The sequence below is a fragment of the Cydia fagiglandana genome, chromosome 4 (assembly GCF_963556715.1).
Source record: "Cydia fagiglandana chromosome 4, ilCydFagi1.1, whole genome shotgun sequence".
NCBI lineage: Eukaryota > Metazoa > Arthropoda > Insecta > Lepidoptera > Tortricidae > Cydia > Cydia fagiglandana.
The window spans coordinates 9,632,362-9,644,983 of record NC_085935.1 but is presented as its reverse complement, the minus strand read 5'-3'; the positions used below and the strand labels follow the sequence as shown (position 1 = coordinate 9,644,983).

At 35.8% G+C, this 12,622-nt stretch overlaps 1 protein-coding gene across 1 annotated transcript in view; it reads left to right on the top strand.

Moving 5' to 3' along the window:
- LOC134663622 (cAMP-dependent protein kinase catalytic subunit 3) overlaps window positions 1-12,622 on the top strand; it is a 36,328-nt gene that overhangs the window by 8,240 nt on the left and 15,466 nt on the right. Inside the window, exon 2 of the mRNA XM_063520040.1 lies at window positions 10,633-10,801. Within this exon, the coding sequence (XP_063376110.1) occupies window positions 10,633-10,801 (169 nt within the window). The remainder of the gene's footprint in view (window positions 1-10,632; window positions 10,802-12,622) is intronic.

Sequence of the window (12,622 nt, the reverse complement as noted above, 5' to 3'; positions counted from 1 at the left end):
CACTAAATATAGTAAGAATAAGAATAGAATAAGAATAATTTATTGAGAAAATCTTATTGCTAATGTTACATTATGCGTGAACTATTAGTGGGTACATGGAAGTAATAAATAAATAATTTATTGATTAACATAATTTTACTGTTCATTTATCAAAAGATGACTGTTATAGCGGCACCAGCGCAATAGCTGATGTATTTTTCTTGGAACGATTTTAGTATGAGCGTGGATCTGACGTACGAATACGATATGGTACCTCTCATGTTCAAAATTAACAGATACCAAAATAATCATATTCAAATCTAAGCGATGATGCCATTTTGGCAATAACATAAAAATTGCATTAGAAATTCAGTAGTGCTGTCCATTTTTTAATTTGACACTAAATTACCATAAGGAAAGTTAAGAGAGATGGGTAGAAACTAGAATAGCAAAGTTTGCAAAATATGTACCGTTTTTTAAGTCCTTGATTTCGAACTAGCTTTAAATCAATCAAATGCCATTGCAATGGCTGAATAATCAGATTATTTTAGACTATTATTAAACTCTTTGCTTACTTATTACCTATATACTATCGCTGACACAGTTAATTGACCATTCGTGAACTTTATTGCATGATGTCTGCCAATGTCTTACTGGTAATTATCCAAAAAACAGGAATTACTAACACGTCTATATGTAGGTACGAAATACTCCCGTTTTAATTTTCTAACAAGGGTTGTAGTTTTACATTAAATTTAAGTAAATCACCGGAGACAGCTACATTCTAAATGGCACTGGAGAAGCACTAACGACTTTGTCGTGACATAGCCTGTGCGTCGATAATTCTTTCGTCGAAGCCATAATAATACAGGTCATCCTTGGATAGGTTTTCAGAATAAAGATTATAGTGGGAGGAAAAGTGATATATTTAACATTGTTATGAGTGATTTGCGTAGCAGCTAACACGTGCCCGACGCGGGTCCGGTGCAGAGAACTCTAGGGAAGTCTTACCAGTGTAAACAGGGATTTTGTTTTATTCAAGATACGTCATACCCCTAATAACCGTTTATACTCGTACTAGCAATAACATCCAGAGATTATCATAACAGCCTTCTATTTATGTTATTTATAAGCTATTCGATGTTTTGTAAATTTAGGAACGTGTGCAGCAATAGAGGCAATCTAACCTTATTTTTATTAAAGAGCAGATAATTTAGATTATATATAATTTGAAAGATGAAAGCAGGTGGAAGAAGTACACATTTAGATACTCGTAGTACTATGTACGAAACAGAATCTGGGTGCGAATATTCTAGCCTGGCACTTGCCCTTAGTGTAGGTAGCGAATTATCACCACTGCTAAATAGTGAGTTAGTGAGCCAAAATGTAATTATGTAGTACCTACGCATTCTTGGCGATAGGAAACTAATAAACCTCATTTATTCCAGGGCAAAGCAGACAATAGCTTTAATTCGAGTGTAATGAACTAATGATTCAATCGATCGACAACCTCGAATTGTAAATTGACATACTAAAGTTATAGACTGTTGAACTGTTGGTATGTGTGATAAAACTTTGGAACTTATTATGTTTCCGCTCAATACGAGTATAATAGTAGGTATTTAGATCTTTCGTTGAAGACAGTAAAGAAAGGCACTTATTTACGTACATAAATTACGTGAACAATGCGCGTATCCGATTCCGCTTGCGTTTAGCTGGCGGTGAAACGAAACTCTCGTATTTGTCGGGAAACGCAGTAAAAATGTCTTCTTAAAGAAATGTTCACACCGCACCGGATCTAAGGCGTAAGCCTTATACATTATACAATACGCAGGCAACTACGTATTGTGTAATGTGTATATCATACGTCAATATCTTTGAGTAATTAACTCAGGAAAAAAATAAAGCTCGAATTTAAAATGATTAATCTAGAATTACATTTAAGTACTTAGCGCTTTGTCTGTTCATATTCTCTTTATTTCACAGTGATACCATGTAATTACTGTAAGCGCTGGTGGCCTAGCGGTAAGAGCGTGCGACTTTCAATCCGGAGGTCGCGGGTTCAAACCCCGGCTCGTACCAATGAGTTTTTCGGAACTTATGTACGAAATATCATTTGATATTTGCCAGTCGCTTTTCGGTGAAGGAAAACATCGTGAGGAAACCGGACTAATCCCAATAAGGCCTAGTTTTCCCCTCTGGGTTGGAAGGTCAGATGGCAGTCGCTTTCGTAAAAACTAGTGCCTACGTCAAATCATGGGATTAGTTGTCAAGCGGACCCCAGGCTCCCATGAGCCGTGGCAAAATGCCGGGATAACGCCAGGAAGAAGAAGAACCATGTAATTACTGTACTTACGTACATTGCAATTGACATTACATAATTTGCGTAATAAATAAATATTTTAATTGCAAGTAACATGATGGCATATCCGATAAAACCATATTGACTCCCTTTTATATAAATGCTTTATTTTTTATTTGGTACCTATTTCCGTTTAGTAAGGTTTAGGCGGTTATACATAGGTATAGGTATATTGGCGATAAATGCAGAGTGATAAAAGCCTGTTGAGCCGCTGTAGGCCGCACATGAATATAAATCACCTCGCTACTGTAGACTCATTAAACATTCATTGTTTACCCGCCCGTTATTAGCATATTAGGGACTCACTTGCATACAACTGAGTGCACACAGACACATTGGTTTATGTATAAATCACAATTTATAGGTACCTACCTATTTATTAAAATTGTCTATCGGGAAAAGTGGTATGAACAATCAGCGTGTGAAAGAACCACTTGCATTTTTTCAGAAATGTCTTCGGTTAACTACCTAAATTATGAACTCTGAAATACACAATTATTTAATATTACATTAAGTAATTAACCAATATAAATAATCGTTTTATTTAAACTATTTTAATATTCAATTACATTATTCGACCCTTCAAATAAAAACTCGCGTATAATAAACATGTTCGTGTTCTTTTGAACTGAATAATCCTAACCGTTATTTTGCATAATATGATACACTTAAAATTTAACTATATTTTTCTTTTGTCAATTACTAGCTCTTTTACGGTAGTCTTGAACTTGATTATTGAGAAGTACAAGCCACACGGCCGAGGTTGAGGTCACCGGTTCAATAAGTTGTGAGTCAACATCGCATGTAGCAGTCACTCTTGACTTTTTCCTGATCTACCTGGCACGCGATACAGGGAACATGAAAAAACCTTTAAAACCTTCACCTTCGTCACGAAGCTAACTTCACTTCCGCTAAAAAATTCAGTAAAACCTGTTAGAAAAACTGAAAATCACACTGAGCAATTTTTACTATGAGACTTACCTCAAAATCGCGAAAAATAGTTATTTGTACAACAAGAGATCAAAGTTTGATATTTCTTCGAGTGCTTATTTTGAGTCCCGTGCAAGAGAAAGATTCTATAATAGATTCACGAGCGTAGCGAGTAAAACACATTGAAACCGTGAGCAAAATCGCATTTTGCTCACTGTTTTTAAGAAGCAAAGTACACTTGTTCTAGCTGCTGAGGTGAAAAAAATTTGGTCTCCCATAGAAAAACTGACCAGCCAAAATGTATGAAATAGCCAATTTTTTTACCTATATATTCGTCTCGCAAAATATTGCCGGTAATTAAAAAAACACCTGTAGGTACTCGTATAATTTGTCGAACAACTGCAAATACAGTAAAAACTTAACTAAAATATTGTTTTATCTAAAACCCGTATATATAAGCGCATATCGACTTACATATACTAATATATATATGTATACTGTATATGTACATCATAAAGTGCATAGTAGACGGATACCACACGCTTAACGCGGCTTACTGTAATGTAATCAATGTAATCATCGCTGTTATGTCATAAGACGTAATAGACTTTATTAAGTTAGTCCACAAGCAATCATTGTAATCAATATACTCGTAAATCGTTCGCATTCATTCCATAAAATGTACAATTACATGTTACAAATATTATATTATACATATACTCATAGGTATTTAATTTGTTCTTTTATAGTTCAGGGTGGTACTTACTTATATTTAGTAGCTTGTGCCATTTAAAGACAAACACGTTGCTCTGAATAATAGGCTATGTACTTGGTAGCCGATTGAAAGGACTGGCCATGATTTTGCCTTCGATAAGTTATACGTTTTATTATTAGATCGCTGATTAAATTGGCATTTGTTTCCAGTGAAGCATGAAGATAGACTTGAAACAAAATTACTTGTGTTTTTCGTGGCAGCGCTCAATGTAATTCAAAACCTTTTAAATCCAAAAACGGCTGACATTATGTTTGTACAATTAAAGGATTTTAAAAGTAGTTCTTTATGCATTCAATCAAGCACGGGATTGGCATATTGGACTGGTTCCAAATGTTTATTTTCCTGTCCGTGACGATACCTACGATTCGGAAGTTACTTGTAAAGTATGTGACTACTTTATAGTCCGGAAATGCCTTGGTCCATGACCAAAATGGGGCCGTTAACTCGTAAACGCCAGAGCAAAGTATTGCAAGCTAAGCCCTGCCGTTAGGGGTAATAAGTAAGTCGGCTACCTATTTTGATATCTAACATCTAGCTTTAATAAGCTTTAATATTTCCTCTTTGTGCATCGGCTACATTCAAGTTTTCAATAGTAGTATGGTCACTCTTTTTTTAGTATAGAGTATAGAAAAGGATAGCTTTAGATTGTGCGCTGTAGAGTGCAAATGTTGACCCATGTAAAAACACCCTAAGAAGAATCGGAAGCGACTATACTATCATATAGCAACATCAGGCGGTAACGTTGCGGTTAGTGCAAGGCGACACCTGATTATTTGTTTAAGTAGCTACCTACTTATTACTTAATCCCACTCAGTGGTAATCATACATTATAATGTGCACATTTAGGTATTGAATTTATATTAATAGCATGTATATACTCCAACATAATTGTTGATTTTAAAATTGATATACATTTTTACAAAACGAGCCTAATATATTGTCACGTTTCAATATTATCTATGTATTTTCTAGATAAAGAGAACCATAGTTAACAGTAGCAAGGCATCCATGGAACCCAATTCCTACTGCCTTGCATTCTTAGGATACCACCTTTGACGGAAATCTAAGTGAAACAGGCTTTGGGTTCCCGAACGATATTTTCGTAGGTAGCCATAGTGGGTGTGGTCAGAGACTGACCAACGATTAATGTGTTTAAATAAAAGCTTTTTAATAAATGGCACTGTCACTGTCAACCGTGGTTTGGTAAATAAGTTTTGTCGAGTAGACAGAAGCAGTTGCGTACATACGTCACCAACTAGAAAGAATTTTGTTTATTGCTTCGTTGATTCGTTCTTTATAAATTACTTCACTTCTTGATTTATTCAGCATCTGTTTAAAGATAAAATGGATAAAACTATTCGATTACACTGTACCTAAGTAGTTCATAATATTACCTTCTTCGGATATGCAGTGCATGGCATTCAGCTATGCTTAATTGCTTAGTGACGCGTTGACGAGATCGAACCAAAATTTATTAATTGAAAATGGTGTTAAATTTTTTAACGTTATTTAAAGCCGTAAGAGGCCATGATTAAGAACATTTCGTTTGTAATAAATGAATAATGTATGGAGACAAAAAGGTTACCAGACAATAGATTGTTACTGTTTTTTTAAATTATCCTTGGCAGAGTATCGGTTGATGCGGTAACGCGGGGATGAGAGACATTTGCGTCAGTGGCTACTGATTTGCGTTAGCAAGACCGCAATAATAAAACAAAACACTGTATGTAAAGTATGGCAGGTAATTCATGTTTTCATTATATTTAATAAGTGTAACGTGCCGTTGGCAGTAAAATAATAGCATTTAGGAGGTTTGTCACGACGACGGGTGCACGTGGCGTGGCGGCTCATTGTTCATTGGAGACAAAGAACAAAAAAGTTGATTGAGTGACCTTGCCCCTTGTAGCCATTGGGCCGGTGCGATCGCCTTGTTAAATCAATAGACTGTATAACAACTTTATTCGAACAAATTGGTTCAGTGGTTGATTGGCATTGCAAACGTGAGCTTTATTTAATTCAATTTTAAATACACTTAGGGCTGATTTAAATTTAGAGCGGAAGAACTCGCATGCGTTTTAGTTACATTACGGATTGATGGTTACGTCCAATTCAACTGACCGATCAAAACACGAAATGTAATTAAACTCGCATGCGAGTTCTCGCAACGTCTAAACGAAGCCCTTAGACTTACTTCCATACGTAATAGTTTAAAATATACATACCTACTCATAATACGCAATGAAAAACGTTGTCGACCTTCTATGTATAGGAATATGCGGATTTACTGTGTTGACAGATTAGAGGTCCCTAATATAAGCACCCCAGGCAGCTATAATCCGTTTTTTAGCATTAGAAAGAACTTCGCAGAAGTAAGCTTGTGGTTCCAAATCCGGCACTTTTAGCGGTAATAATTTGAAGTAAATTATATGTAATGACTATGCTACATTAGACAATTCAATAATTATTAACAATTAAAGAGCCTGATAAAAACTGCACGCTTGCTTCTGTGGAGTTCTTTCTAATGCTAAAAAAAAAAACGAACTATAAGCATTAGAAACAGAATACTGCAAACGAATGGGGGAAGTATCCAACAGTATTCTTATTACATGCCGTCTTTGTAACACTTACTTCCAGTCAGGCTGTTCTAGATTCAAGCGAGATGATATTGCTCTGTGATTTATTCCTCCTATAAACAAATAACACGTAGTATTCCATACATATTATAGCATATATCCTCATTAGTGGTCATAGCAACAAGCAACAAACATCAATACTGACTCAGTTAATGCAATGCGGGCAGGCATACTCATAGGCAAAACATTTTCATTTTGTAAACCTATACGTCATACGTAGAGATATTGTTTGTTTTGAAACATACAATCATGCACGGCGGTGTACAGTTTTGATCTTTATGATCATAAAAATGTGCTGTTTATGTATTTTTGTTTATTTTAAGAGTAAATTACCCGTTGTAGCAATCAAGACTGGGTAACAGACTAAGCTATATAGATTATCACGTCATGCTCGCTGTGTATCTTGTTCATACTTCACGGTCGAATCTTCCGCCTCATTGTCAAAAGGCTTATGGGCTCCGACGCGTACGTAATCTGAGTAGAGTGACGTAAAGCACAGTGAACGCTTCTCGAAGCGTGTCTTCGGTACCCGCGCCGCGCCGTTATGAGTGCTCAGTGAAAGTGGTCCGGCAACCCACGGGCTCGTCTCGACGACACTCCCACCGTGCCCAAAAGTCTCACACGTTAATTATTTGTTGACATGGGACCGCTAATGATGGAAAATACCTTGGTTACGTATATTCAATTCCTTTATTTGTCAACCGGCTCCATATGTAAGGTTTAAGTGCTGATTGACACAGAATCTAAATATGTTACTGCTTAAGTACTTATCTACAATCAAGATCAGTAAAGGGTTACTTTGTGTAGATATTTCCAAAACGGAAATCCGCCACTGCTTCGCAAACATCCTTATGCAGCTTTAAAGCATGTTAAGGGCAAATTCAATTACGCTACTCACTGGGATAAATATACAAAATATCATCCGACGTAATGAGCTTCATATTGTTAACTGTAGAAGCAGCAGGATACTTAGTTCTGGGACTTATTGCTAACACTACGTAGCAAATATAATAAAATAGGTGATGCGTAATTAAGGTCACGGATTTCAGGCGGCACTCTAATAATAAATTAGTGAATTAATATGACAGCTGCAGCGCAGGTTATATTTTCTGACTTTGTAGGTTAAGAAATATGGTAAAAACATCCTCAGTATTTGACAGTTACTCACAGCTTCTAAATGTTTCCAAATTAGTTCAGGAGCCCGTTCAAATCCAAATTGAAATCAGAATCGGGCTCTAGATTAGTTTAGTTGGGTACTCTACCGTACTTAATATTTTACAAGATCATTTGAATACAACAACATTTTTAAACACCGAACCACGTTTATATTACAATTAACATTACGGATAGAGTTGTCATTGTTACTTGACTAAGAGCTCGGGTGGGTTGGATTGAGAAATTGTTTGGTATTAACAAACAGATCTTTACAAATGTGCCAGCTTAATGAAATGATTATTGCCAAGATAAAAATGACTAACTTGTGATGAAACTACTCAATGTCAATGAGTAAGGCGTTTGTTATGTCGGTAGGTAGGTACACATTTTTTATGATACAAGTAATAAAAGTTATTTATCTGATGATGTTATCTTATACGCCAACTTTGAAGAGAAATTCGTTTTACACGGAGAATTTTAGAAAGACAATATCGTTTTTAAATGACAGTTTGTTTTTTTTAGAATTTAGGTAGAGAAAATGAAGGATTTATTTAAGTACTGGTAAATTGGGGTGTTGTTAAGACTCAGGAGACCTTACAACACCCCACTTTGTATTTTAAAATACAATGTAATTGTAAACAGTGTTGGTCTTGGTCATTTACTTGTGGTGCTGTTTATGAATCATTATTTTATCTTAGTTGATGTTTTGAAAACTTACTCATACCTATTCCCAAGAAATTGAATACTTATTTCGAAAACATCAAAAAAACCTCAAAAAATCTTTACTATATAATTTGCTTATAGTATTGCATCACGCAGCTACTTGAATACTTTTGATAAAATATAAAATAAAAATAAGTAGGTACCCATTATCTGGGTGGGTTTTTCGAATAACATTTCTTTATCAGTTAGGGTTCTTATCGATTGTATCTTGTCAGGATCAGGAATAGAAACCTGCTGATGTTTCGTCAATATTTTTATTGAAACCTTAGAGCCATCCTTCCTCATAAGACTTTTTGTCTCGCATGACTACTTGAACTACTTCGCCTATTAGACCAGTAACCAAACAAAATCAAGTTTTGATTTTATTAAAGATTTTCCTTTTTTGATATAGTTACTGAAAATGTAGAAGTTTTCTTTACGGTCGGCGTCCTTGCCCGTCGCAGTAAGTATGTACCTATATACATATGTATATCCTAACCAAATCATGACTTTTTGAATAAAAATTTGGTAACAATTAGGTAGATTAATTCAAAACCCAAATGCGTGTTGAGGTCTGCTAAACTTTACTCATTGTCTAAATCATGTTTAAATTTATTTTTTCCTTTCTAAAAACGAAAAATAGGGCAAGGAGATTGAACATATCCATTTGTTAACGGTTCATATGTAAAGCGAATGGTTTGCGCAAGGGCTATCGAACAGGGCGCTATCATTCCCATCGTTTACTGGCCTATCTTAGCGACGGTGAAGGATAGGTGTAATCTCGATAACGCATAGCTGTTACGGATGTTGAGGTTCAGTTTATGCTGGTTTGTCTGACATTAGCATTATGTGAAGGAGAGTGTATCTATAGCTAGTAATATGGAATCTTACGACACACTCGCGTCACGGGATCTCGAATTAACAAGTGTTACGCAAAATTTACACTCGGTTAAGAATACCGACGATATTGGGTTAGCCGGCCTTCGGGTTTGATACTGTGTATCTGGCAACAAAATTTATATATACCTACATTAAGTCTTATTAATATTGATGTTAAGTATAATCACGTGTAAACAATCTGGTTGTTGTTAAGTTACCAGAACCAAATAAGTAAGTCGTAGGAAGTTGTAAATAAATAAACCATTTAATTACCTACTTTTCGATAACATCGCCAAGTATTAGCGTAACCATTTGTACAATCAACAGTTTAAATTGTACATGAAAGTGAGTTTTAACCTCATTTGTAACTGGATCACTAGTTGATCACTAGTTAGCTAGTTAGCTAATAGCGATTGAAGTTCATCGAACGCACGGTCGCCTACTCCTAGATTATAATTAGGTTACAGTATAAAAATTGTTCTTACAAATCTTATTAAAATAAACTCTATGTGGGTTAAAATTAAGAAATTGCATAGGTGTTAACTGGCTTCAGGCATTTACGCTAATAAACTACATCGTTAATTTAATTGAGCTCATTTGTTCCAGCCATCGTAGAGGTTAATATACAGGTCAAATGATTCAAGTCACATCTGGTGATGTTGTAAATAAGATACACTATTAATAAAAAGTTGTTAGTTATTTTTTTTAACCGGTAAGAGATCTCTAGTCTCTATACGGGTAGGGATTCTGTACAGGGAAAGCACCCAATGTTCTAGATTAACTGCTTTGTCTGTAAATATTAAACTATTCACTTTAGATTCAAATAGCATTTGCATATAAATGGAACAAAACCGAAATACACCATGTTGCTAAACAAGAGTAAACTTATCAGATGTCTAAGAATACCACCGTGACTCACGCTTTATTGATAGGTAAAGAAAAGCCGCGTATCTCCTTCCTCTGAACTTTTTGTAGATACAATTTATTGCTACGTTTACGTATCGACCAATACGATACGAAATCAAACATCACATTGTTTAATTGCTACTCAATCGGTTTGGAAATCCTGGAATTGTTATTTCTTTAATTTTATTTCGACGTAGATATAATACACTAAAAGTCACTGGTACTTAGATCAGAAATGAATTGCCTTCATTTAGTAGTTTGATAAAGTCCATGAAATGAATCATTAAAACAATGAGAATTGTTTTTTACAGGCACGGGTACATTCGGACGGGTCTGCTTGTGTCGCGACAAGGCCGCAGACGAGTACTTGGCTATGAAAATCCTGTCCATGGCAGACGTCATTCGCTTGAAACAAGTGGACCATGTCATGAACGAGAAGAACATCCTCGCGGAGATCAACCACCCATTCATAGTAAATTTGTAAGTGCTTCATTTGTTTTTATCAGTTTTTAAGTATCTGCAACTCATGTGGCAAAGTTCCCAACAGCTGGCAGCATTACCTCACAAGTCGCTCGTTACTCCAATAAAAGTAACACTGGTGTCGGCTGTCAAAAAATTAAACCGTGTCATGGGGTATTTACGTCTTCGTTTAATGTGTTCGCTGGCTTCTATCTACGGAAAATTATATTCTGTTTAGCGTTTTCATGCCGTTCCTTTTAGGTATGAGCTTGTTAACATGGTAAATCAGTACGGATAAGATGGTCGTTCTTGTCTACGCGACAGCGTGATAAAACGATATCCGTCACTTTCTATCGCGCCGTGTTAAAAAGTGACGGTTATTTTAGCACGTGGATAATACCATCCATATACACCGGCAGTGTCCGTTTTTTAGTGATTAAGGGTTCATTGAGATGATGCAAGAACTCGCATGCGAGTTTCATTACTTTGCGGTTTTTGATCGGTCGGTTGAGTAGGACGTAACCAACAGTCCGCAATGTAACTAAAATCGCATGCGAGTTCCCGCGCCGTCATCAGCCCTTAATTAAACTATGGATGGTTTAATGCTTATGAAATTTTAAATTATACAATATAATCGGATTTTCACTCATATCGTCGGAGTTATGAATAATAAATATGATATAATTTTTCTCACACCATGGCCAAATGTTAAGGTTATTTATGTATTCATCATTGTACCAAAACATTTGTTATTGTTCTGGTACCAACTTGTAATTAAAGTGCAATATGGAATAGCTGCCATAAAATAAATCACTACGTGCCACGTGTCACTTACTGGGATGGATCTTAGGCGCGGAGCCAGACAAGCTTATTATTTCTAGATAATTATTATTCGGTGGGCCTAGCAATGTACAAATTGCAGAACATTCCCAAAAAGCGGAAACCTTCTCGAGAATGTTCTCAGAACATTCCTGCAACATGGAAATTATTGTTTAAACAAGAGAATATACTTGAAATAAAGTTGAAATAGGTATAACTTAAAACTAAATGTTATTATGCATATATTATTGTCTATTACAGTTAGCTATTTTGTTGATGTGATAAATTTACCAATAAGTTGCTTAAATTCTCACTGTATAACAGAGAACATTTCGACTTTCGACAATTTTTTCCAAAATTATTTTTTTGTTTCATTAGAATCTAGAGGCCTCTATCTCCCGCCATGCCAAATCTCAGCGCGATCGGACCAAATTTAAAAAATTTAAAAAGAAAGTCGGCCATTTTTTTTTTATGCAGTTTGTTTTGTCTTGGGGTCCTCTATGACATTTGGTCGAGCACCCCCCACCTATCACACACTGTTTAAAAGATGACATACAAAATAAAAGTGGCCAGTTTTCCCGCAACTGTAGCATTTTTCCAAAAAAAAATTTTTATAGGTATCTAGGGGACCCCGAGATTCCGTGACCAAAATTTCAGCGCGCTAGGACAAAATTAAAAAAGTAAAAAAAAAGTCGGCCATATTGAAAAAAAATGGCGGCGTCAAAATCTGCCAGGGTCCCTCTATGACATTTGGTCGAGCACCCCCCACCTAAACCTGACCGTTTGGCCGGGCCGTCATACATTTTTCTGACCGGAAGCGGATGACCAAAAGTCGGAATTTTCTGGGGGTAAAGACTACACCTAAACTATCGTGAATATTCATGGTATAAACTACGATAAATAAATAAATTCTCGTTCTCGAGAACATTCTCAGAAGTTACCGAGAATTTCTCATGTGGAAAGTTTCGCAACTTTGGAAAGTTCTCCTGCGTGCATTGCTAGGTGGGCCTTATAAAGCACGTT